Consider the following 23,228-nt stretch of genomic DNA (forward strand, 5'->3'; position numbering starts at 1 on the left):
GACATGCCGCCTTGGTACTAGCGTGAACACAAAGGAGGCCTAACACACAGTCTCTCTTCTTCAGAAACTCATAATCAGGTTGGAAAGAAAATATAAACACATACTTTTTATGTGGGAAAGGAACTCAAGGTAGAAGTCGGGTAGGAAATAATAGTGAAATAATCACAGCCTGAAACTGTATTTAATCTCAGCCTGACTCTATAATAACTACATGAACTTAGATAATTCACCTAACTCAATAAATATTTGTGAAATGAATGAAAAGGAAATTATGATTCCTTTTCAGAATCATAGGTTCTTCATCCAAGGTCATTTTGCAGATCTGACATTATTGTTACAGGGCTGCCTGACAGAAGTGTGATATAGCCAAAAGATGTTATATATAGGGTTATTATAATTTGTAAAGCAAGTATCAAGACAAAATATGACACATGATCGGATCATGAATAGACTATCTGGAACCAAGACAGTTCTGGAAAGTGTGGGTTCTCTGACGGCTCTAGGTATGCGAAAAAGACAAGTATAGAGTTGGGGGAAAGACAGCTGGAGAGGCAGGTAGCGGGCAGAGCAAGGAGCTCTTTGTAGGCTGGGCACAAGTAAGCCACTATATAGTTCTGAGCAGGAGTGGAGTCCGTTTAAACTCCTGTGTCTGTGGAGATGGTAAGGGGTGAGGAAGCTGTGGGGCCCAATAAAGACAGTGAGCAGCGAGGCTGTCAAAGAGCATTCTGGAGTTGGCTGGCTATGACTGGATGACAGGGGTAGGGAGAAGGGGAAGGGTTTGGGTTATCTGAGGGGCTGGGAAGACACGTCTGCTAGTTAGAGTGACATGAGTGTGGCTCAGTAGAAAATTCTGAATGGGAAATACAGAACCAGAAGCCATCATATAGAGTTAAGAGTTGAAGACAGAGGTACTGGAATAATTTGTGTGACAAAAATGAATCTGGTACATTAGTGGAATGGATAAAATGTAATAATTATCTAACCACAAGGCGATGGAGACCTACATTAGGGTTGAGATAACGAGGAAAGGGATGTTGGAGACATTGAAAAAAAAAAACACTGACAAGGTTTGGTGACTGATGATAGAAAAGGTTTTGAGTCTGGTGGTTGGGAGAATGAAATACAGAGCAAAGTTGAGGGGAAAAATGAAAATGAGAGTGAGTTCTGTTTGGGCATAGTGAGTTTAAGATACATCCTGAAGTGGAGATTGCCTGGCAGGCACTGGAGGCTTAGGACTGAGCTCAGGCCTGAGATACTGATTTCTATTTTTTTCCTTCTGTGGCGCTAGATTAGCCATGGAAGGAACAGCAGACAGACAGAGCAGACAGCCCAGGAAGGAGACTTTGAGGACGCTGCAATTTGGACAGAAGGGTGAAGGAAGGAACATCGCAGCAGGAGGAAGCAATACAGGAAATAGGAGAATTTTCAAGAATCTGTGAAGCACCACAACACATTTACTAAATGAAAATTTTTTTAAAAACTTGAAAAAATGTGTGAGATACATTCCTGGGGAAATCCATAGAAATAAGTCTGGAAGAACACATTACCAAACCTGTAATAGCAGTTACCCCTGGGGGAGAAAGGAGTGAATTAGAATCATGAAGCAAGAGAATCAAAGGGAACTTTAGCCATCAGTGATGTATTAAATTTTTTAAGAAGAATGTATTTCCTAAATAATGAAAAAGTGTTGGGAAAAGGAATAGATAAGAAAGTACTTTTAGAATAGAACAACTCTCATCTGAAACACACTCTCCCACGGTAGGATTTATTTTTAATATACATTGAAAACTGATTTATTATGTTTCCCTCATTTATCTATCAAATTAAGAACACATCTGTAACATAAGCAAAGACATTTTCCTTATGTATTCTTCATATTATTTTAGAGAAATATTTGGCATAGTGGTAGCTATTTCTTTATTCTCATTATAGAAAATAAAAACATTTAATATTAATCTCTTTATGAGACACCCGAGTACAAAACTTTCATTAATTGTGAACTTATCTACAGTACCTTGAAAGAAGGCCATGAACTTCTGTTTACACTCAAACCTAATGACAATTTTCCTAGAGTCACAGAGCTTGTCTTAATCCTAGTAGCAAACTGGTTAACTTTTCTGCTTAAACACACAATGGAACTATGATTTTTTTATGAAACTTTCAAGATGCTTCAGCCTTTTCTTTCTGTTTTAACGTCTCCCTGAAATACTGGTTACTTCAATAACTTTTGATTACAGTACAGTAAGCTACAAATTGGAATCCTGCCAGGATGAGAAAACAAAGAGCATTTTCCCCCTCTTCCTCTCCCTGCTTAGGAATCACCTTTCATGAGAACCTGACCTTTATTCCCGCCACCATGCTCTGATGTAGTCAAAGAAAAGTATGAAGGACAAAAATCTCTTAAAATATAACACACTAACTCTCTCTGCAGACAGTATTGACTTAATAACAATGGCTGTATTTTAGCATTTTGTAATCAAGTGACATTCTTGTTAAAGCATATCCCTCCTCACTCCAGCTTTTTTTGCATTTGTATTTGTTTAAACAGTATTATTGAGGTATATTTTACATATCATAAAGCCCACCTATTTCTACAATTCAGTGACTTTTAGTAACTTTACCAAGTGATATTACCATTTAAGACTAGGACAAATAATAAATTGTTAAGTAGAAGATTTGGAGAAAGATTTTGTGGGCTCTGTGTATTTTCCACACAGGCACATTTATTTTTTAATTTAAAATATATGAACTAGCCAATAACTTGTTCTGGCAAGTAACTGCAAATGAAAATAGCTTCATATTTCATTTTTGAAATAAAAATATGATTACATTATATTACACATTTAACATGATTTGGTTACTTCAAAAATACATAAAGGATTTAAAATTTATTTTTAATTATCTCCAATTATCTTTTGATAATTTGTCTCACAAGGAGGTAAATCAAATTAAAAATTAAACATCTCTTCACAGATACAGTAGATCTATGGATAGAGACAGGAAGTTGAAAAAGTTTCTGTGTGATAGAGGTGGCCAGGTTAAACATGGATAATGTTGTTGTATCTAGACCTTTAAGGTTGTCTGGCTCTACTTTTAGAAACTAGAAAGTTGGGCTGGACATGGTGGTTCATGCCTGTAATCCCAGCACTTTGAGAGGCCAAGATGGGTATATTGGTGAATTGCTTGACCTCAGGAAGTCAAGGCTGCAGTGAGCTGAGTCTGCACCATTGTACTCTAGCCTGAGCAATAGAGTGAAAGCCTGTCTTAAAAAACAAACTAGGAAAAATATAAGAAATTTAGAAATACAGCTATGCATTTGTTTTAACTGGGGATAACATATGACAACCAGAAGAACAAATAGTTGCTACAGCAATGGCTGGCTGTGCCTTCTCTCCATAATCTCACTTCTTGATTTGTATCTCAGAAATACTGATTCATTCTTCAAAAGGAGGCTCTCGTTAACTTTAGAAGCAGGAAACTTATTTTCATTTTATGATTGGAAGAATAAAAATTACATAAATAACAAACATCTGAATTTTTCTTTTCACTATTTTACTTAAGGCATTTTTGACATAATTCTTTACAAGGTAATTTGGGAAAATAACATTGACACTAGCTCTTGTCACCTAGCCACTTGACTATGATTTTTAAACTAGAGAAGAAAACTGTAAAGAGGACTAGTATTTTATATCTGTGCCCCTTATTCTTTTCCAGCTGTTCCTCATTGGCCAAGGCTAATTCTTCTATTGCTTATGACCTTCTCTCTCCACCGTGCAGAAGGTGCACCGCCCACCACTGTTTGTTCACAGAAGCTATAATGTGAAAAGTGTCCTTGTGGTTGTACAGCACCCAAGCTGCCTTACAGAAGATACGGCCACCTGGTCTCTGGATTCTCTCCTGGAGGTCCTTGCTCTATTACCTCCTGGCTTGCAACATCAACTTCTCCTCTCCACTGGCTCTGCCCCTTAAGCATCTAAACCTGCCGACATTTGACTCATTAAAATATTTTAAAAACCCAGAAGAAACACAATGAACATTGAAAAACTCCAACCCTTTCTGGACCAAGCCCCCCTGTAAGCAGTAGTCTATTCTCTCCCACACCTTCGAGGGACAAAGACTCGTCCACACCTGCCTGTTCTCAGTAACTGACAATGACTTCACGAAGGCTCTTACTTGCACTGAATTGCTCCAAAGCCCTGCTTGCTGGTCTCCCAGCACCTCTTACTATTTCCATTCTTCTTTCCTTGTTCCTTACCTTTCCATGGTTGTCATGGGATCTTTGATAAGATACAAATCTATTTATATCATTTTTCTACTTATATTCCTAGAATTACTCCCTATCATTTTCAAGAGAAAATCCAAATATGGGATATGGTTTTTCACGACTTGACCTATTTAGCTTAGTCTCTTAATTCACCTTTACCTTCCCCTACATTCTACACTGTAAACTGCAGATGTCCTAAATCCACTGCCACACTTGCAGCTCTCCCCCAAATTGTCCTCACTGCCCTGAATGTCCTCACACTTGTTGCTTTTTCTTCCAGGGGCACCCTTGTCTCTATTTCCCTGCCTGATAAACTCTTAACTGTTTTGTATTGTATTTGAATTGTATTTTATGTTTCTATGTATTGTGAATTGTATTTTATGTTTCTCAAGAGAAGCGCCTGAATCTTATTTATGATTTCAGTGTCTAGTACATAATAGGCACGTAGCAAATGTGTCTTTAAGGCAAATTATTGCATTTTTATTCATTCACCTTCTATCTCCCCAAGTGGTAGATTTACATCTTTCCAGTAAATGCCACATAACTAGATTTCAATAAAGATTAACATCTGTTGAAAGAACCAACACTGCAATTGCCTCCAAACTCTACCTCTTCCAATCTGTCCTGCACACTGATGGAAGTTTACCTTTCCTAATATACTAACTCCCCATGGTATCTGTCACTCCCCTAACCAGCTCAAACTTTCATTGGCTTCGTATTACCTCTAGGATAAAATCGAGGTTCTCCTATTTCGGTTCTTTTGCATTTGCTATAATCTCTGCCTGGAATGCTCTTTCCTTGATTTTTACAGACTTTCTTCCCCTCCTTATGTCTCAGAACAAACTTTCTCTGACTACTCAAACTAAAATGATCTTTGTGTCCGTCTGTTAAACTGTTACAATTTCTTAATACCTTCCATTTATTAGAGCTGAAGTCATCTTCTTCACAGTCTTTTTTTCTATCATGTCTCTCTATTGCTCTCCTCATTAGAATCTACGGTTCCTTAACACAGGGGCCTGGTTGGTTTTGTTCATTGCTCTGCATCTCCAGTCTTAAAGCAGTTCCTAGAACCAGAGGTTAACCACCCAAACATTTGTTCAACGAATGAAAGAATGAAAAAATACTTGAACCAGGCATTCAAGGTCCCCTATGACCTGGCCTCACTCCTCCTTTCCAGCCTTATCTCCAACTACTTCCAGTTACAGTTTCCAAAATACCTGTTATACCTCCTAAATAAGCATATCTACAATACTCTTGTCTTCTTTCTCTTCCTATCTAAATTATTGTCACCATCTTCATCATCTAAATTATCTTCATCAGATCCAGCTCAAATGCTATGTCTTCTATAAGGCAATACAAAGTGGCAAGCTCCTTAACTACATTATATCTCTGTTTAATGACTTCTTTCAACTTCCTGGAGTATTTTTATTTTAAAAATAGGTTATAAGTTATAATGGAAGATATTATTAAAATGAAAATTACATAATTTCTGGAATTATGGTAATTCTAGTAGTAAATAAAATTCAAGCTACTAGTAAATAAAATTCAAGCTACTAGTAAATAAAATTCAAGCCCAAATTTACCTATTTTAAGAAAATTGTGGCCTGGCGCAGCGACTCATGCCTGTAATCCCAGCACTTTGGGAGGCCGAGGTAGGGGGATCATTTGAGGTCAAGAGTTCGAGACCAGCCTGACCAACAAGGTGAAATCCCATCTCTACTAAAAATACAAAAAAAATTACCTGGGCATGGTGGCCCATACCTGTAGTCCTAGCTACTCTGGAGACTGAGGCAGGAGAATTGCTTGAATCTGGGAGGCAGAGGTTGCAGTGAGCCGAGATTGCACCACTACACTCCAGCCTGGGCAACAGAGTGAGACTCTGTCACAAAAAACATTGCAGGTTTTTTTCTTCAAGTATACCAGAGAAGTCTGCTTTCAGTTATAATGTGCAACATGTTGGTTAAAAAGCAACATTCAAAATTAGTCTGTGAGAGTTGGTTCCAGTGACAACTTTGATCTCTATTTTAAATTGCAGATAATATTTTCCACTGAACATACTATGAGAAAGCATCCCAAAATAACAATTCAACTTTAACTCTGAGCCTAACATAACTTCTGTTGATTAAATCACTTGTTTCAATCTGGAAAACAAAACAACTAGAATGCTTCTGTGATAAGAACTGTTAGAAAATTCTCAAAACATAGAGTGAATTTTAAATATCTTCTTTACTGATCTATATCCTATAAACTCCAGTGGTAGATCAATGCAGAAATACCTACATATGTGGGCCTAAACATAAGAGCGGATATCGCAATATGGATTGTGTAGATAAAGAAAACGTGCCAACCTGGGTACCAACTTGGCACTACTAGCATCCTCTGCTGAATTCATGTCTTCCAAGCAGGATTTTCTACGGCTTAGCCACAAGCTGAGCTGAGGAATGCCATCAGATAGCTCTGGTTGCAGTACTCTGTGGGTCTGAATAGATCCCTCACTCCTGGACTTTGGGATCTAAAAGGAAAAAAAAAAAGAGGGATGGTGGAGAGCTAGATAAATGTTAAAGTCTTTCAAATTAAGTTTTTGGAAAAAGACAATTTATTCTAATTTTACAATAATCCAATTTATAACACCCCAGAAAAACATCAAGCTAAAAATGAAATTTAAACTACATATAAAAATGATATAGCAAAGGGCACAGGGAAGGGGAGATATAAATATTTCCAAGGAGAACATTCAAATCTTATATACCCCATACCCTGCCGAGAAGATTTCTATTCTGACAGAAATCTTCCCCAGGCCCACCCCTCCTTAGAATAATCATTCTATGTAATGAGAAATGATATGGGAGTATGTCAGACTGGCAACTTGGATTGAAGGAAATAAAAAATAGTTGGAAAGAGGTGGGAAAAAAAGAGCTAAGAACCACTGGAATAAAGGATGCCAGTGTCTGAAAGGTATTCAGAAATATTTACTACCAAAAGCAAAACACGAATTTGCTGATAGTTTCTATTGTAGCCTTCTTTTGTAGGGCAAAGTAAGATCTAACAAACTTTTGATTAAGGTAATAAATAGGAAAACACAAGCTTTTTAGTTTTCTTTTATCTCGGAATGCATGGGCAACACATGTCTCAAATGAATCCTGGGGGTACTGACTTCTCAGACTGTATCTGAAGTTATGTTCCCTCTAGCCCCCCAAATACCCTCACGTTCTCTTATTTTAGATCAGAATGAGTATGAATACAATCAATATTGTTTTCCTTTAAAATGTAAAAAACATTATGCCAGAATTGTAGGAAAAATTAGAAACCTCGGATCAATTGTATTTGGTACACTGGAAGCTTTTTCTTGTGTCCAGGATTTTTCCCATGCTTGTCCTTACATCTGGAATGTCATGTGTTCATCACTGGCCACTCAACTGCCTCAAACCAAACGAATCCTAACTTCCTTTGAGGCTGAGATAACTCCAGTGGAGTTTCTCTAACAAGCTTCAGGTCTTTTTTTTTTTTTTTTTTTTTGAGACATAGTCTCACTCTGTCAGGCAGTGGTGTGATCTTGATTCACTGCAACCTCCACCTCCCGGGTTCAAGCGATTCTCCTTCCTCAGCCTCCTGAGTAGGTGGGATTACAGGCGTGCACCACCAAGCCAGTGTAATTTTTGTATTTTTTGTAGGGATGTGGTTTCACCATGTTGGCCTGGCTGGTCTCAAACTTCTGACCTCAAGTCATCTGCCCACCTTGGCCTCCCAAAGTGCTGAGATTACAGGCTTGAGCCACAGTGCCTGGACTTAACTTCAGGTCTTAATGACCTTTCCCAACTCTGAATTTCCATAACACACTACCACGTAGTCTACCCTTGATTACACATTGCCTGATACTTTAATCTGAGTTTTTTCATGTTTCTAGGTCATATGGTCTCAATGGGTTCTTTGCAGATTGAGATTATAGTCTCCTCCTATTTTTTATCTCTTTCTCTCTCCTTCCTTTTATTCTTCTTGTTAACATTTTTACCATAAAGTCTAGCAAAGTTTTGGATCTATTAATAAATACTTATATTGTGAGACAATCTACTAGTCAACCACAAGGTATTCTTAAGACATTGACTATCCTGGAGGATAGTCAGTAAAACAGATAGTTTTTAAAATAATATGGTAATAATTATGAACATAAATATTGAATAAATTCATGCCTCTATGAAGATTATATAAAACAATATATGAAGAAATATGTACAACTATGACTTGTCAATTAAAAATAACATTAATTTACAAAACCAAACAACACACACAAACAAAATATATGAGCATAATTTGGTAAAGAGATATATTTAAGACAGAGCAAAGTGAACACTCAATAAAAGCTAGTTTTTATTATTATTGTTGTTACAAAAAATTTGCCCAAATCTGGTGACTGCTAATTAATTTTTCATGACATTTCTTTGTAGAGCATTTTTAAGTTCATAAGATCATGAAAGCAAGGAAAAATTTTTTAAAAATTATAAACTTACAAAAACACTTCTGTAGTCCATGTTTGCCAAGATTGACTTTTTTATTGACAAAAATTATATATATTCATCCTATACAACATGTTGTTCTGAAATATGTATACACTGTGGAACAGCTAAACAGATAATTAACATACGCATTACCTCACATACATTTTTTGTGGTGAGAAAACTTAAAATCTACTCTCTTAGCAATTTTCAAGAATACCAAAAATACTTTTTTTAAAAAAACATTAATAGCAAGAACATGGAAGTAAAAATATATGCTATTATATATTTCATTAAGGAGTTCCTTTTGCATGTGATTATTTTTCAAAAGAGTAGACATGAAAAATCAATACAAACACTGAAAATGCAGTAAGATTTCAAACTAATTAGCCAAAAAAATCTCACATTTAGACTTAATTCCCTGCCCATATGAAAGCAAGCACAAGGACAGTTGTTTGACAACATTTCATGGTGTTAAAATAAGGAGACTGTGATGGTTAACAATGAGTGTCAACTTGATTGCAGGATGCTAAGTATTGTTCCTAGGTATGCCTGTGAGGGTGTTACCAAAAGAGATTAGCATTTGAGTCAGTGGACTGGGAAGAGCAGACCCACCCTCAGTCTGGGTGGGCACCATCTAGTCAGCTGCCAGCTCAGCTAGGATAAAAGCAGGCAGAGGAACGTGGAAGGACTAGACTGGCTGAGTCTTCTAGCCTCCATCTTTCTCCTGTGCTGGATGCTTCCTGCCCTTGAACATCAGACTCCGGGTTCTTTGGCTTTTGGACTCTTGGACTTACACCAGTAGTTTGTCAGGGGCTTTCAGACCTTCAGCCACAGACTGAAGACTGCACTGTCGGCTTCCCTACTTTTGAGGTTTTGGGACTCAAGACTGGCTTCCTGGCTCCTTAGCTTGCAGACAGCCTATTGTGTGACTTCACCTTGTGATCATGTGAGTTAATTCTCCTAATAAACTCCTCTTCATATAAACATCTATCCTGTTAGTTTTGTCCCTCTAGTGAACCCTGACTAACATAAAAGCAAACTCCATGCTTTTATGAAACATATTCTAATCGAGGGGAAGACAGACAAGAAGTGGGCCCAGGAGGCCATTTAGACCCACCTTATCTCGGCAAGAGTTGCTACTGGCTCCATGAGGCTCAGGCAAGCCCTGCTGGTCAGGGACTCCAAATCGAGCCAACAGCCTTACTGTAATAAATGGAGTGAATGTGCTGGAGAGACGTACCTGCAGCCTCTCTCATAACATGTGGCTGAAGCAGGAAAATGGCCAAGGGTTGGGGATACGGACTGGGGAGACCAGCTTTCTCTTTCCACTGCAGTTATAACTGACATCCACTAGTTCACACCACATTTTGCTTCCTTCTTTTAGTCATTTCTTCATTTATTTGATCATTTAGTAACTTTTGTATGTGAAGGTAAAAACTGTAAAACCCCCCAAACCACCTATGATGAACACTTTGCTCATAAGAATTCTGCCACTGGCTATTTGAGATAAAGATCTCGGTATATGCTGTGTGATTTATGTGTACAACTAAAATACAAACAATTCCAGGAATCTCAAAAAGAGGACATTCCATGCATGTATCTGCAGGTGTGCAGTGGCTCTAACTGTGGCATTTTTAAGGTACTTTAGTATTTAACATGCCATGGGAATAAAAACAAAGGAATGTTCTTTGAGACAGTAAAATTAGAAAACATTCTCTTAAATCCTGGTGCTGCTGCTGTTATAATTAATATTTACTGAGCACTTATTCTATGCCAGGCATGGTTCCAAGAGATTTACATAAACCAACCCATTTAATTCTCACAACCACCCAAGGAGTCAAGAGCTGTTATTATTATCATTTGAAAGATGAGGAAGCTGAGGCACAAAAAAATTTCATTTGTTCCAGTGAGTAAGTGGCAGAGTTACCATCAGAACCCAGATAGGCCTTAGTACCTGTGCTTAACCACTAGTCTATATACTTGGTTATATGTTAAATGTTGGAATTGCAAGAATAAATGGCATTTTAAATGAAAGTCATATTACCTACCATAATGCAACCATTTTCTTTTTGGGTATTAGAAGTTAAAATTTTCTTTTCTTTCAATTTATTTCTCTGGCACCTGTTGAAGCATTCTAGAAACATAGCCTTACAAAAAAAAAAATTGAATTTGAGGACAAAACTAGATGGAAGATATGTTCATCATATTTTATTTACAATAGAATGAAAATGTAAGCATTCTACATAACCAAATTACTATCATATGTAAATTATGGCATATCCACATGATAAAGGATTACTCAGCCATTAAAATACTTACAAAGTTTTAAATAAGATAGTAAAGTACTTTTTATGGGATATAGTATGAGCTAGTTTAGCAAATAAAAATGGAAAGGGGGGGTAGATAGATACCTCCAATAAAACTAGGGTCATCATACTTATACAATAATTTGTTTTGAAAGTCAAAAAACAAATCATCACAGTCAACACTCTAAAAATATTTTAAGATGGTCTATTCTTTAAAAATTGTATAAAGAACCCATCATCAAAAAAAAATTATGTGATACCAGGCACTAAATTACCCTGATAAATTAATGTGACTGAAAATAAAAAAGACATTAAAATATCATGCCTCAATCTTAATTTTGATACATTGCCCTCATATAACTGTGATGATACAATAGTAAGCTGTGAACATAAGCTCTCTGTTCTGTGGGAGAGTGTACAGTATGAATTATCTGCCATGCTAAGTGGATATGAAGCAGGAGGGATTTTGTTTACTGGACAGCTTCTTTTCCTTTGTGGAGGAGTAGGTTTCTCCACTTAAAAGTTTCTTTCCAGAAAAGTAATGTGCTTGTGAGTCAACGGGAGGAAAATTAAAAATAATAATTTAGTAAGCTATTATGAGGCAGTATTGTAAGTAAGTAATTTTTAAAAGCTTAAGCATAACAAACTGATGTTTTAGTCTAAGGAGTCACCCTAAGCACTGTTCAGTTGCTGTGCTTGCATTTTGAAAGTAAAAAAACTCTAAGTGTGGACTGGGCATGGTGGCTCACACCTGTAATCCTAGCACTCTGGGACGCCGAGATGGGGGGATTGCTTGAGACCAGGAGGTGGAGACCAGTCTCAGCAACATAGTGAGATCCTGTCTCTACAAAATATATATATATATATATTTTAAATAGCCAGGCCTTGTGGTGTCCACCGATAGTCCCAACTACTTGGGAGGCTGAGGTGGGAGAATGGCTTGAGCCCAGGAGGTTGAGGCTGCAGTGAGCTGTGACCGTGCCACTGCACTCCCGTCTGTGTGACAGAGTGAGACCTTGTCTCAACATCCCCACCTCCAAAACAAACAAACAAAAAACCAAAAAACCCAAACTCTAACTGTATTCTTTTCATGGACTCTATATTCTTCATCAGGTTCTTTGAGAAGTGATTAGGAAAGGACAGAAAATTATGTTCAAGGCTCAAATGACTATGAAAGATTGAGATAGAAGGACAAAATGAGTAGCACTAATTTTTAACACTTAGACTTTCTAAAGAAAGTTAGCCAGTCCTCCCCATTATCTTTGGCCTATTCTTTCCTCCACCTGTCACTTGTATGCAAGATGGCAAAGCTTCTTGCCTCACTTTAATGTTCGTTAAACTCATAATCTTCATAAGAAGAAATGTGAAATAACAAAGTACCAGAAAAGAGATGCTTAGTTCTGAATTTGGAAAAAAAAAAAAAAAAAAAAAAAAAGATATACAGTTTTAATTTAAAAACCACAAAAAAATCTAAGTCATAAAAAGGCCTTTGTTTTTGCTTAAAAAAATATTTCATTTAGCTTTCCAAAAAAGAGATTTGTTTACTAAACTGCTGCTACTCTCCTCATAGATAATTTAATGAATCCCTTCTGTGCCAGCCACAGTACTAGCTAACTAACGCTCCAGTTTTTTTTTCTGAGAAAATTATTAACATGCTTTAGGGAATATATATTTTTAGGAGGGGAGTAGTTTCTTACACATGCTTATCTTTTTTTATAATAGTAAAAATGGGACAATGATAAACAGTTAAAACTAATTAAAATCTCATCTTGATCCAAGTTTTAGAGCAAGTCTGTATTTCAGCATAATTCAATTTAACTTTGTTAGAAAAATCACTCATATATGAGAAAAAAGAAATTTTATACTTCTCAAAAAGTTTATGTTGAGGCCTTGCGTGGTGGCTCACCCCTGCAATCCCAGCACTTAGGGAGGCCAAGGTGGGCGGATCACTTGAGGCCAGGAGTTCGAGACCAGCCTGGCCAACATGGTAAAACCCTGTCTGTACTAAAAATTAAAAAATTAGCCAGGCGTGGTGGTGCACGCCTGCAATGCCAGCTACTCAGGAGGCTGAGGCAGGAGAATCACTTGAACCTGGGAGGCCGAGGTTGCAGTGAGTGAAGATCGTACCACTGCACTCCAGCCTGGGCAACACAGCGAGACTCTGTCTCAAAAACAAAAAACAAAAAACAAAAAACAAAATGAAGCTTATCTTGAAATATAAGAGATCAAATCAATTACAGGTTCACAGTGTGGCCCAAGTAAGTAACACTCCTTAGTTCTTTGTTTTCCTCAACTCTGCCCCTCTCAGCTCCTCTCTCTTCTGCAAACTGGAAAGTGCCATTCCAACAGAAATGTTTGTGGGTTTTGTTAACTGCTATAGCCCTGCCTCATAGAATAGCACTTAGCAAACAGCAGGTGACCACTAAATGTTTGTATAATGAATAAGAAACTAAGTAATAGCATCTACTTTCTTCCTAGAAACATTGAAATGTTAACAATCAGCTGATACTATAAAACATATTAATTCTATTGTGTAAACATTGCTCTTATTTAGAACTTTCATTTATATTCAATTTCAAAATCTGTCACTTAAAAATATTTATGGTGCAGAGATCACAATAATCTGAAAATCTGAATTTATAGAGTAAAAGAATGATTAATGCATGACCATGAGTCAAGAAACTACACTGGCTCTAACTATATGGCCCCATGGTAGAGTCATCTGTCCTGGGATGTGGGCTCAAGGAAATCTCACCTTTTAGAAACTGCTCAGGTAAATCTGTACATGGTAGTAGGGTGAGGTTTCTTATTAATTCTGACACAGTTCCATCTGCTATTTTACAAATTATTTGTTCAATTCTCTGACTTTAAGTCTTTTATCAGGAAAAAATTCAGGCAAAAAGTAATCATTTAAACTGAGCATTGTAGGAATTAAGGTAGAAGACTTTAACAAATTTTCATTCTGTTACATAAAATTTTGCAGTAAAACACTTCATTTTGTATATTAATGTTCACAGCTGCATTATTCATGGTAGCCAAAAAGTAGAAATAACTCAAATGTCTATCAACTGACGCATGGATAAGCAAAATGTGGTATATCTGTAGGATGGAATATGATCAGTCAAAAAAGGAGTGAAGTACTGATACATGATAGAGCATAGACGAACCCTGAAAACATTATGCCAAGTGAAAGAAGGCAGAAACAAAAGGACACATATCGTATAATTCCACTGGCAGGAAATGTCTAGAACACACAAATCTAGGGAGACAAAAAAATAGATCAGTGGCTGGCAGGGGATGGAGGAGGGAAAGTAACTGCAGATGGGTATGGGGTTTCTTTTGGGAGTAATGAAATGTTCTGGAATTAGATATTGTTCATGGTTGCACAACTTTGTAAATATATGAAAAACCACTGAATTGTAACCTTAAAAGGGTGAGTTTTACAGTATATAAATTATATCTCAATAAACCTCTTACAACAAACAGGAAGGGGAGATCAAGTGTGTCAAATGCCGCTGACAAGGCGAATAATGAAATCTGAGAACTAACCGCTGAATTTGGCAATGTGCTGTTTCATTTTGTAGTAGGGATTGATTAGAGTGGGTTCCAGGCAAAAAAGGAGGAAGTGAAAGCAGAGAGCTTAAATAATTCTTTTTTTTTTTTTTTCTTTCTCCATTTTAGAAGGAGAGCTTATATAATTCTTTCAAGCAGTTCTGCTGTGAAGAATAGCAAAGGAAAGAGGCGATTGCTAAAGAGGGCTGAAGAGTCAAAAGAGGGTTTTCTTTTCAAATAAGATGGAAAACATGATAGCATATTTCTATGCAAATAGGAATGATTCAGTAGACAGACATCAAACTGGTGACCCAGGAGAGGGAGGAGGAAGGAGGAACAATTGGGGGAGAGAGTTCTTGAGTGGGTGAGAGGGGATGGGATCATGAACACAGGGGAGGAGCCGATCTTAGTCAGGACTCGCAGCCCGTCCAGGAGATGGGAAGGAAGAAGGAAGAACGCTGTGGGCCCAGAGGCAGGTGGTGGAGGGATATGAGGGTGGGAGCAGGTGGATGCTGCCTCTTGATGTTCTCAGTGAAGCAGCAAGTGAGGTCATCCTCTGAGTGTGAAGGGGTGAAGGAAGTGATGCCAGAGGCATCATGGCCAAGGAGAATGTATGAAGGAATTGCTTACAAGAGAGGCCAGGACCTCAGCTTAGTTGTGTGGGTTTCACCAGCTACATTCAGCTACTAAGACAGGCAAGGAGTGGTATAGTGTTGTTTTTAGAGGGAGCTGGGATTTTAAGGTAGCAGACACTATTAGCTTCTTTATTCTGGTGCTGCAATGTTGTCCTTATTAGAGTGAGTGATTTCCAAGTGTGTCTTTTTCATTTTTGTATCTCCTGCCTGTAAGTCTTCAATCACCTTCAGAATAGGTGATTAATGAATATTCAAAATAATATTTTCCTTATAAAAACAAATTCAGTAATTCCTTTGTTGCCTCTTTCCCCCCCTTGCTGCCTCAAACAAACAGCTGACACAATGTACTTATAAATTATATATTAAAAAACTATAGCTAGGTTTTCCTTACAGGTTTCTTTATATTTAAGTGGAGCAAAAATAATATGTTCAAAAATTAATTGCATTCCGTTTTTCTGAGTACTCATTAAATAAATTCATCAAAGCACTAATCAAACATGAAAACAGCTTTTGATAACCTGATTCATGTGTTCTTAAAATATTATCTCACTCTTCTAGCATAAATATTATGGGGAAGAATTAAGCAGCCCAGGTTTCTTCCAAGAATGAGCATTAACGCCTCAGGAAAGGACGAGAATACTCAGGATTCTGTGCTCTAAGACTTATACCGTTCAGCAGTAATTGAGCTGCTGCTTCTGGAAAACTTCTAGAAATCATTCTTTCATCATGAATAGTAAGTACCACAATTATCCGGTGATCTGTTTGCATTTCTATGATATATCCACAAGTGAATGTACATTTGGGTGGTGGGGAAGAAACACCTCCCACATTCCCTCAATAATAGTGAGGGGATGCTGCATTGAAAGATTCTTCTGAAGGTGCTGTTTTGGGGAACAGGACAGCGCATTTGTAACTGTGTGTATTTGTGAATGTGTACTGTGAGCATGACTGCCAGAAAATGATTAAAGGGATAAAACAAATGCCATTTATTCATAATCCAAGCTTTCTTTTAATGTAGGCCCTGCTGTAAACAAGGGAAGCTGATGGAATGTTTTGCAGTCCTTTTGCCAAACTCTGAGACTAATGAACCCTGTCCACAAAGCCAGCTGGAGATTGTAAGGCCAGGAGTCAGTGAGGTTTCCTCCATTAGTGTGCTGCTCATTGTGGCAAGGCCATGAGGCATTACCAGTTATTTTATAAAATGTGTATTCTCAATGAACTAAAGCCATTTCTGTTGTCATAAATATAGGTGAACACTTTATTTTACAACATATTCATTTACAGGGAAGAAACTGGCTTTAAACTCTCTTTTTCTCTGTTGCCAACTGCATGATGTGGAATAAGTCCCTTAACTTCTCTGAAGCTCAGCTGCCTCATCTGTATAATGAAAAACCTATACCTCACAAGTTATTACAAAAATTAAATGACATCTTTGGGAGTCTGAGGCGGGCGAATCACCTGAGATCAGGAGTTTGTGACCAGCCGGGTCAACATGGCAAAGCCTCATCTCTACTAAAAATACAAAAATTAGCCATGCCTGGTCCTGCATGCCTGTAATCCCAGCTACTCGGGAGGCTGAGGCAGGAAAATCGCTTGAATCCAGGAGGCAGAGGTTGCAGTGAGCCAAGATCATGCCACTGCACTCCAGCCTGGGCAACAGAGCAAAACTCTGTCTCAAAAAAAAAAAAAAAAAAAAAAGTTAAACGAAATAATCCATGTATCATTAGTGCCTGGAATAGACTGGGCACATAATAAATGACAGAAGTGAGAGTTATTAATTTTCGTAATAAAAATAGTAGAAGACTGTGGAACTTGGGAAGGCAAGTCATTATCAAACTATCCTAGTGGTTTATTCTTAAATAGTATTCTTCAAATTCAACAACAATTTAATAAGCATTTACCAAATGACTATGACATGCTGAGCCTTGGACTAGGCCCTGACATTGTTAATGATGCCGGCTGTAGTCTTAAAGAAGTAGATAGTCTAGCAAGAAAACAGGCACACGGACTCCTACATCTAGTAATAAGAATAACTGCAATAATAGCTGAGTGCTTACTATATGGTAGGCATAATATTTAAACATTATCTATCTATCTATTCTCATTTTCCATTTAAAAAATCCTATGAAATAGGTACTATTATTTCCATTAAAAGATGGTAGAATAGAGATATAGAAAATTTAAGGAGCCTGCCCAAAGTCACACAGATAGTAAGTGATGAATCTAGGATTTGACTTGTGGAAATCTGATAACAGAAACAGCAATCTTAACTACTATTTCACACTGTCTCTTATATTTTTCAAAACATTCAACAGCAAGAGATATTTATGGAGCACTTACTACCTGTGAGGTACTAAGGATACAAGAAAGACTAAATTAGACTTGATTTCTGCTTGTAGTCTAATGGGGGAAGACCAAGATTAATCATGTAATTGCATGAATATATACATATGAGCTATGGTTAAATGTTAGGAAAAACTTATAGGTGTTAAGTAATGACTGTATAAGGTATTTTTATATAATGTATATATACAATGTTATTTGAGAATATACATAAGGCACACAACTAATTCTGCCATAGACAGATAGAGGTGACAAGGGGAGGCTTCCAGATAATGAAAACAGAGGGAGCAAAGGCATAAAATAAGAAATCTGAAATGAGTGGGCATGGAAGGAAATAAAGAGATGGTGGCAAGAGTTGGGACTAGAAGGTTGGGCTGGACTCAGACTGTTAAAGGCAATGTATACCAAGCTAAAAGGTTTGACCTTTATTCGCTATTCAGTAGGCAACAAAGCATTTTATAACAGTTATTATATCCATGACGTGGAGAAAAACTAGGGTTAGTTTTTGGACTGAAATTCCCCCAAACACTAATCTTTGTTGATAAAATATAAGGCCCTGGATTACATACATACCTTTCATCTTCTAACTTTGATGCTCACTAAAGAGATCTTATGCAATGGACAATTATTAGTTGCCTTCTCAGTGCTCATATCCCTCCTTCTTCTGTCCCGATGCCCCCAGTTAGTGTACACATATTATGAACCACTTTTTTACGGGTAAAAATAAATAAACAATAATAAAATTTATAAGGAAGTTTGGGTAGATCCATGAGTTGCTAGGCTAGTTAGCAGTCTTTATCATTCTACGTAAGTAATATAGTCATTAAGAGAGACTTCTGACTGGGACATCATGGAGAAAAAAAAAAACTATGTTTTTCTTTCCTTTTTATTTTCTCTTCCTTCATTTAGCCAAAGAAAAGATGGGCATGTCCTATATATATATATATATATATATATATTTGGTCTTAGTGCCTGGTTTCTAAGATCTTCTAAAACCCTTGGACTGTCCATCGATGAGTGTCTTTTTGCATATTAATGAGATGATTTGAGGCCAAAAACCGCTAGAGCGCTTCAGGATGAGGACTGGCTGCCAGAGGAACTAACCATGTGATTAGAGGGTGGGAACTTTCAGCCTCTAGAGAGGGTAAAGGGGCTGGAGACTGAATTCGATCACCAATGGCCAATGTTTTAATTAATTGTGCCCACCTAATGGAACCTCTGTAAAAAGCCTAAACAATGGAGTTTGGAGAGCTTCCAGGTTGGTGAACACATGGAGGTGCTGCGAGGGTGATGTGCCCAGAAAGGGCACTGAAGCTCTGTACCCTCCCCCATACTGTGTCCTAAGCATCTCTTTCATTTGGCTGTTCCTGAGTTGCATCCTTTATAATAAACTGGTAAGTATAGCTAGGGTGCTTTTCTAAGTTCTGTGAACCGTTCTAGCAAATTATCGAACCTGAAGTTGGGGCCATGGAACCCCTGATTTATAGCCAGTTTGTCAGAAGAACAAGTTACAACCTGGAACTTACATCTGAAATTGGGGACAGTCTTGTGGCATCTGACTTGCGGGGTCTATGCTAATGCCAGGCAGTTAGTGCCAAAACTGAGTTAAATTGTCAGACACCCAGTTCATGTCTGCAGATAATTGGAGAATTGCTTGGTATGCAAAACTCACACATTTGGTGTCAGAAGTGTTGGGAGGATGTAGAAAGAAAAAGAGTTCTGTTTATTTTTCTTTCTTTTAATGGGATAAAGGAATGTGAGCTTCCTGATAACAAGATGAATAAATAAAGGCCTGGATGGAGTCATCAGGGTAAGTTTCCACTTAAAGGATTTCACTCGAAGCAGAAAACAAACAAGTTCAAATTCAAACTTTCATGATGTTCTCAGAATCTAAACTGTAAATCTGAAGAAGATAATCAAACAGGGTTGTCTTTAAGATCAGGAAGTAAACATAAAATTTGTAATATATTGCGATAATAGAATTTGAGAGGAAGAATAAATCATTCATTCATTCAACAAACTGTCACGCAATATATTAGAATCTAGATAAGAAAAGGTGAACACCTTACAACCTTAGTTTGAAAGAGTTTATTCTCTACTGAAAGGTAAAAAGAGAAGTAGTCAAAGGAATGCTATATTGATGTGGGACACAATGGAAGTGATCCTTTCTAGTCAGGGAGAAGGATGCCAGGAAAGGTTCCAAAGAGTCATTTACAAGATTACTGTTTGATAGGTAGATGTAGATGTTGGTGGAACTTCAAATAAATTTCTTCAACCCTTCTTTAAATAAAACCTTTCTTTCAGAGTTATTAAATCAAGATGATTGCTAGAATTTCATTGTGTTTGTGATCTTATTTATTTATTTATTTATTTATTTATTTATTTATTTTTGAGATGGAGTCTTGCTCTGTCACCAGGCTGGAGTGCAGGGGTGCAATCTCGGCTCACTGCAACCTCCACGTCCCAGGTTCAAGCTATTCTCCTGCCTCAGCCTCCTAAGTAGCTGGGACTACAGGCATGCACCACCACACCCGGCTAATTTTTTGTATTTTAGCAGAGACAGGGTTTCACCATGTTGGCCAGGATGGTCTCCGATCTCTTGACCTCATGATCTGCCTGCCTCAGTCTCCCAAAAGTGCTGGGATTACAGGCATGAGCCACCATACCCAGCCATCTGTGATCTTTTAACAAGGAGTTACCTACGTTTTTGTGCTCTGCTTTATGAGCATGTGCTATTTTTAATAGAGCTTTTTTAAAAAACAAACAAACAAAATGTTCCTTTCTCTGTCATTCATAGTGTAAGTAGTCAAATGCAAAGGTGGTAACTACTAAGTCTCTAGGCATAAAACCTATGCATAGTATATTCTCCCAAATATATTTAGCTGTTAAGTGACTACAGAGCATCACAGGGTATTTCAAAGGAGTAATCAACAACTTGTGATAAATATCAGGAAAAATTTTCACCTACAGCCACTCCAAGAGGAAAAAGAAAGTGTCTGTGAAAAAATATAATTGGATTCCTTGGGACATATTTACATGGATTAAGCAAATACGAGTCAAAAACAAAATAAAAGCAGAAGAAACACTGATAAAAATTGTAGTAATTTTTTGAAAATTTATTTTTCCTATTTACATCATCTGTTATTATTTTTGCCTTAGCCTGTATCTCAGGACAAGCCATATTGAGAAATGATTCACTCTAAAAGTGACTCATTAGATGGAAACATAAAGAAAGAACCAGTGTGATTTCTTAATCAAAGAAATTTTAAGCATAGTACTGTCAGTTAGGTACAATTATTAAAAAAAGCAAAATATAATTTTGAAGTAAAATAAATTCATCTTCTTGCAGATAGTAGTTTATACCTTATAGTTAACATGTAAGTTTTAAAATGACAATATAATTATAAAATAGGCCCAAACGAACAGAAAATAATTTCAACCATGTAAGCTCTGAGTTTTAGTGTCGAGTAATGGTAATAGCAAATCATGATATTGAATAGTGATGATAAAAACTCAGATGTTTACATCAATCTATGGCAATTATGCTCCTACATTAGGAGCTAGCAAACTTTTTTTGTAAAGGGCCAGATAGTAAATATTTAGGGTTCATGGATTACATGGTCTCTTTTGCAACTACTCAGCTCTGCTGTGGGCAGCATGAAAGCAGCCACAGACAATATGTAAACAAATGGGCATGGCTGTGTTCCTACAAAACTACTGACAAAAACAGATGCTAGGCTGGATTTGGCCTGTGGGCCACTTTGTGCTCACCCAAATTCTAACATCATTCCTTTCTTTCAACTTTTTCCTTTGTCTCTCTTTTTTTTGAGACGGAGTCTTACTCTGTTGCCCATGCTGGAGTGCAGTGGCAAAGTCACTGCAACCTCTGCCTCCTGGGTTCAAGCAATTTTCATGCCTCAGCCTCCCAAGGAGCTGGGATTATAGGCACAACCCACCACGTCCCGCTAATTTTTGTATATATACATATTTTTTGAGATGGAATCTTGCTCTTGTCTCCCTGGCTGGAGTATAATGGCACGATCTTGGCTCACTGAAACCTCTGCCTCCCAGGTTCAAGTGTTCTCCTGCCTCAGCCTCCTGAGTAGCCAGGATTACAGGCACCTGCCACCACGCCCAGCTAGTTTTTGTATTTTTAGTAGAGACGGGGTTTTGCCATGTTGGCCAGGCTGGTCTTGAACTCCTGACCTTGTGATCTGCCCACCTCAGCCTCCCAAAGTGCTGGGATTACAGGCATGAGCCACTGCGCCTGGCCTAATTTTTGTATTTTTAGTAGAGACAGGGTTTTCCCATGTTGGCCAGGCTGGTCTAGAACTCCTGACCTCAAGTTCAGCCTGCCTTGGCTTCCCAAAGTTCTGGGATTACAGGCGTGAGCAACCGTGCCCAGCCCTTTTGTTTCTATTTTTATGGGTATTTACACACAATTATCAAAGAGCCAACCTTGCACATAAAATTTTCTATTTATTTTAAATTATTAAATCTGACCCAACTGTATTTACATAATTAACTTTTCAAAATAGTCCAGAATACAAAAAAAAAAAAAAATCCTCAGTTCCCATGGAAATCAGGAACATTTTATATCCCAATCAAGGAAATACCAATCCACATCTATCATGTAGGTAAATATTTAAGGTTGATAATGCCCTATGCTTGATAGTTGGTAGAGCAGTTGGAACCTCCATACTTTATTAGTGAAAATACCACTAAATAGAATGTTTTAGAGGGAAATATGATGACATTTACTCTTACTGAAAATGTGTAGAGACCTTAATATTTCACTCCTACCTACATAACCTGATGAAATGTTAATATAATTTTTTAAACTTTTTTATAATTAAAAATTGAACACAATCTAAATATGGACAAAGGGTAAATACATGTGGCATAGTCATGGAAGAGAATATCATAAAGCAGTTAGGTAAATATACAGTAGATTCTCATTATGTGTGGTAATGATGTTCTATAAAGTTGCCATGAACACTGAATTAGTAAATACTGAATCATTGCCCCTGGAGGAAATACAGGTTCCCGTGAGCCTCTGGTCACGTTTTTCTCAAATTATCAAGACATAATGTTGTTTTGTGTATCCTTCTGTGTTTAAATACACCTTATTTAATATACTTGTTGGTTTATTAATACCAAACTCACAACTAACAGTGCTGTAACTCATGCCCGAACAAAGCTTATCTTAAACACCTGTCCTCCACTTATCCTCCGGAAGTCATATCACAGCCTTCTTGTGCTTTAGAAACATTAGACAGCCCTTCAGCATATACTTGGGAACCATTTTAAAGAGGGAAATTATGAACAGAAAGCACAACATGTAAAAATCATGACTAAATAGAACACGAAAAGGACACCTGTTTACAGGATGACAGCTGTCAAGAAGGCAGGTCATCACCTTATTTGACCTCGGCTGAGAATATGCATTTCTCATTACTCGAATTTTTTGCCTCCTCGCATGTTCACAAATGACTGCAAAAGGAGTGAAAGTATTGACTTTGGGGTGACCAGTGCATTTGAGAGAGTAGGCAAATTCACAATATAGAATCTGCAAATAATGAGGACTACTGTACTATATCTTGCATGTTTCAACAGATCTATCTTAAAAGGGGGG

General features: G+C 37.4%; 1 protein-coding gene across 8 annotated transcripts in view; it reads right to left on the reverse strand.

Moving 5' to 3' along the window:
* Window positions 1-23,228, reverse strand: part of FAM13A (family with sequence similarity 13 member A) — a 375,981-nt gene that overhangs the window by 118,598 nt on the left and 234,155 nt on the right. For all 8 annotated transcript variants that reach the window (XM_007999242.3, XM_007999239.3, XM_007999240.3 and 5 more), the window contains one exon: window positions 6,613-6,776. In XM_007999242.3, the coding sequence (XP_007997433.1) occupies window positions 6,613-6,776 (164 nt within the window). The remainder of the gene's footprint in view (window positions 1-6,612; window positions 6,777-23,228) is intronic.

Source organism: Chlorocebus sabaeus, chromosome 7 (genome assembly GCF_047675955.1).
Source record: "Chlorocebus sabaeus isolate Y175 chromosome 7, mChlSab1.0.hap1, whole genome shotgun sequence".
NCBI classification, from domain to species: Eukaryota; Metazoa; Chordata; class Mammalia; order Primates; family Cercopithecidae; genus Chlorocebus; species Chlorocebus sabaeus.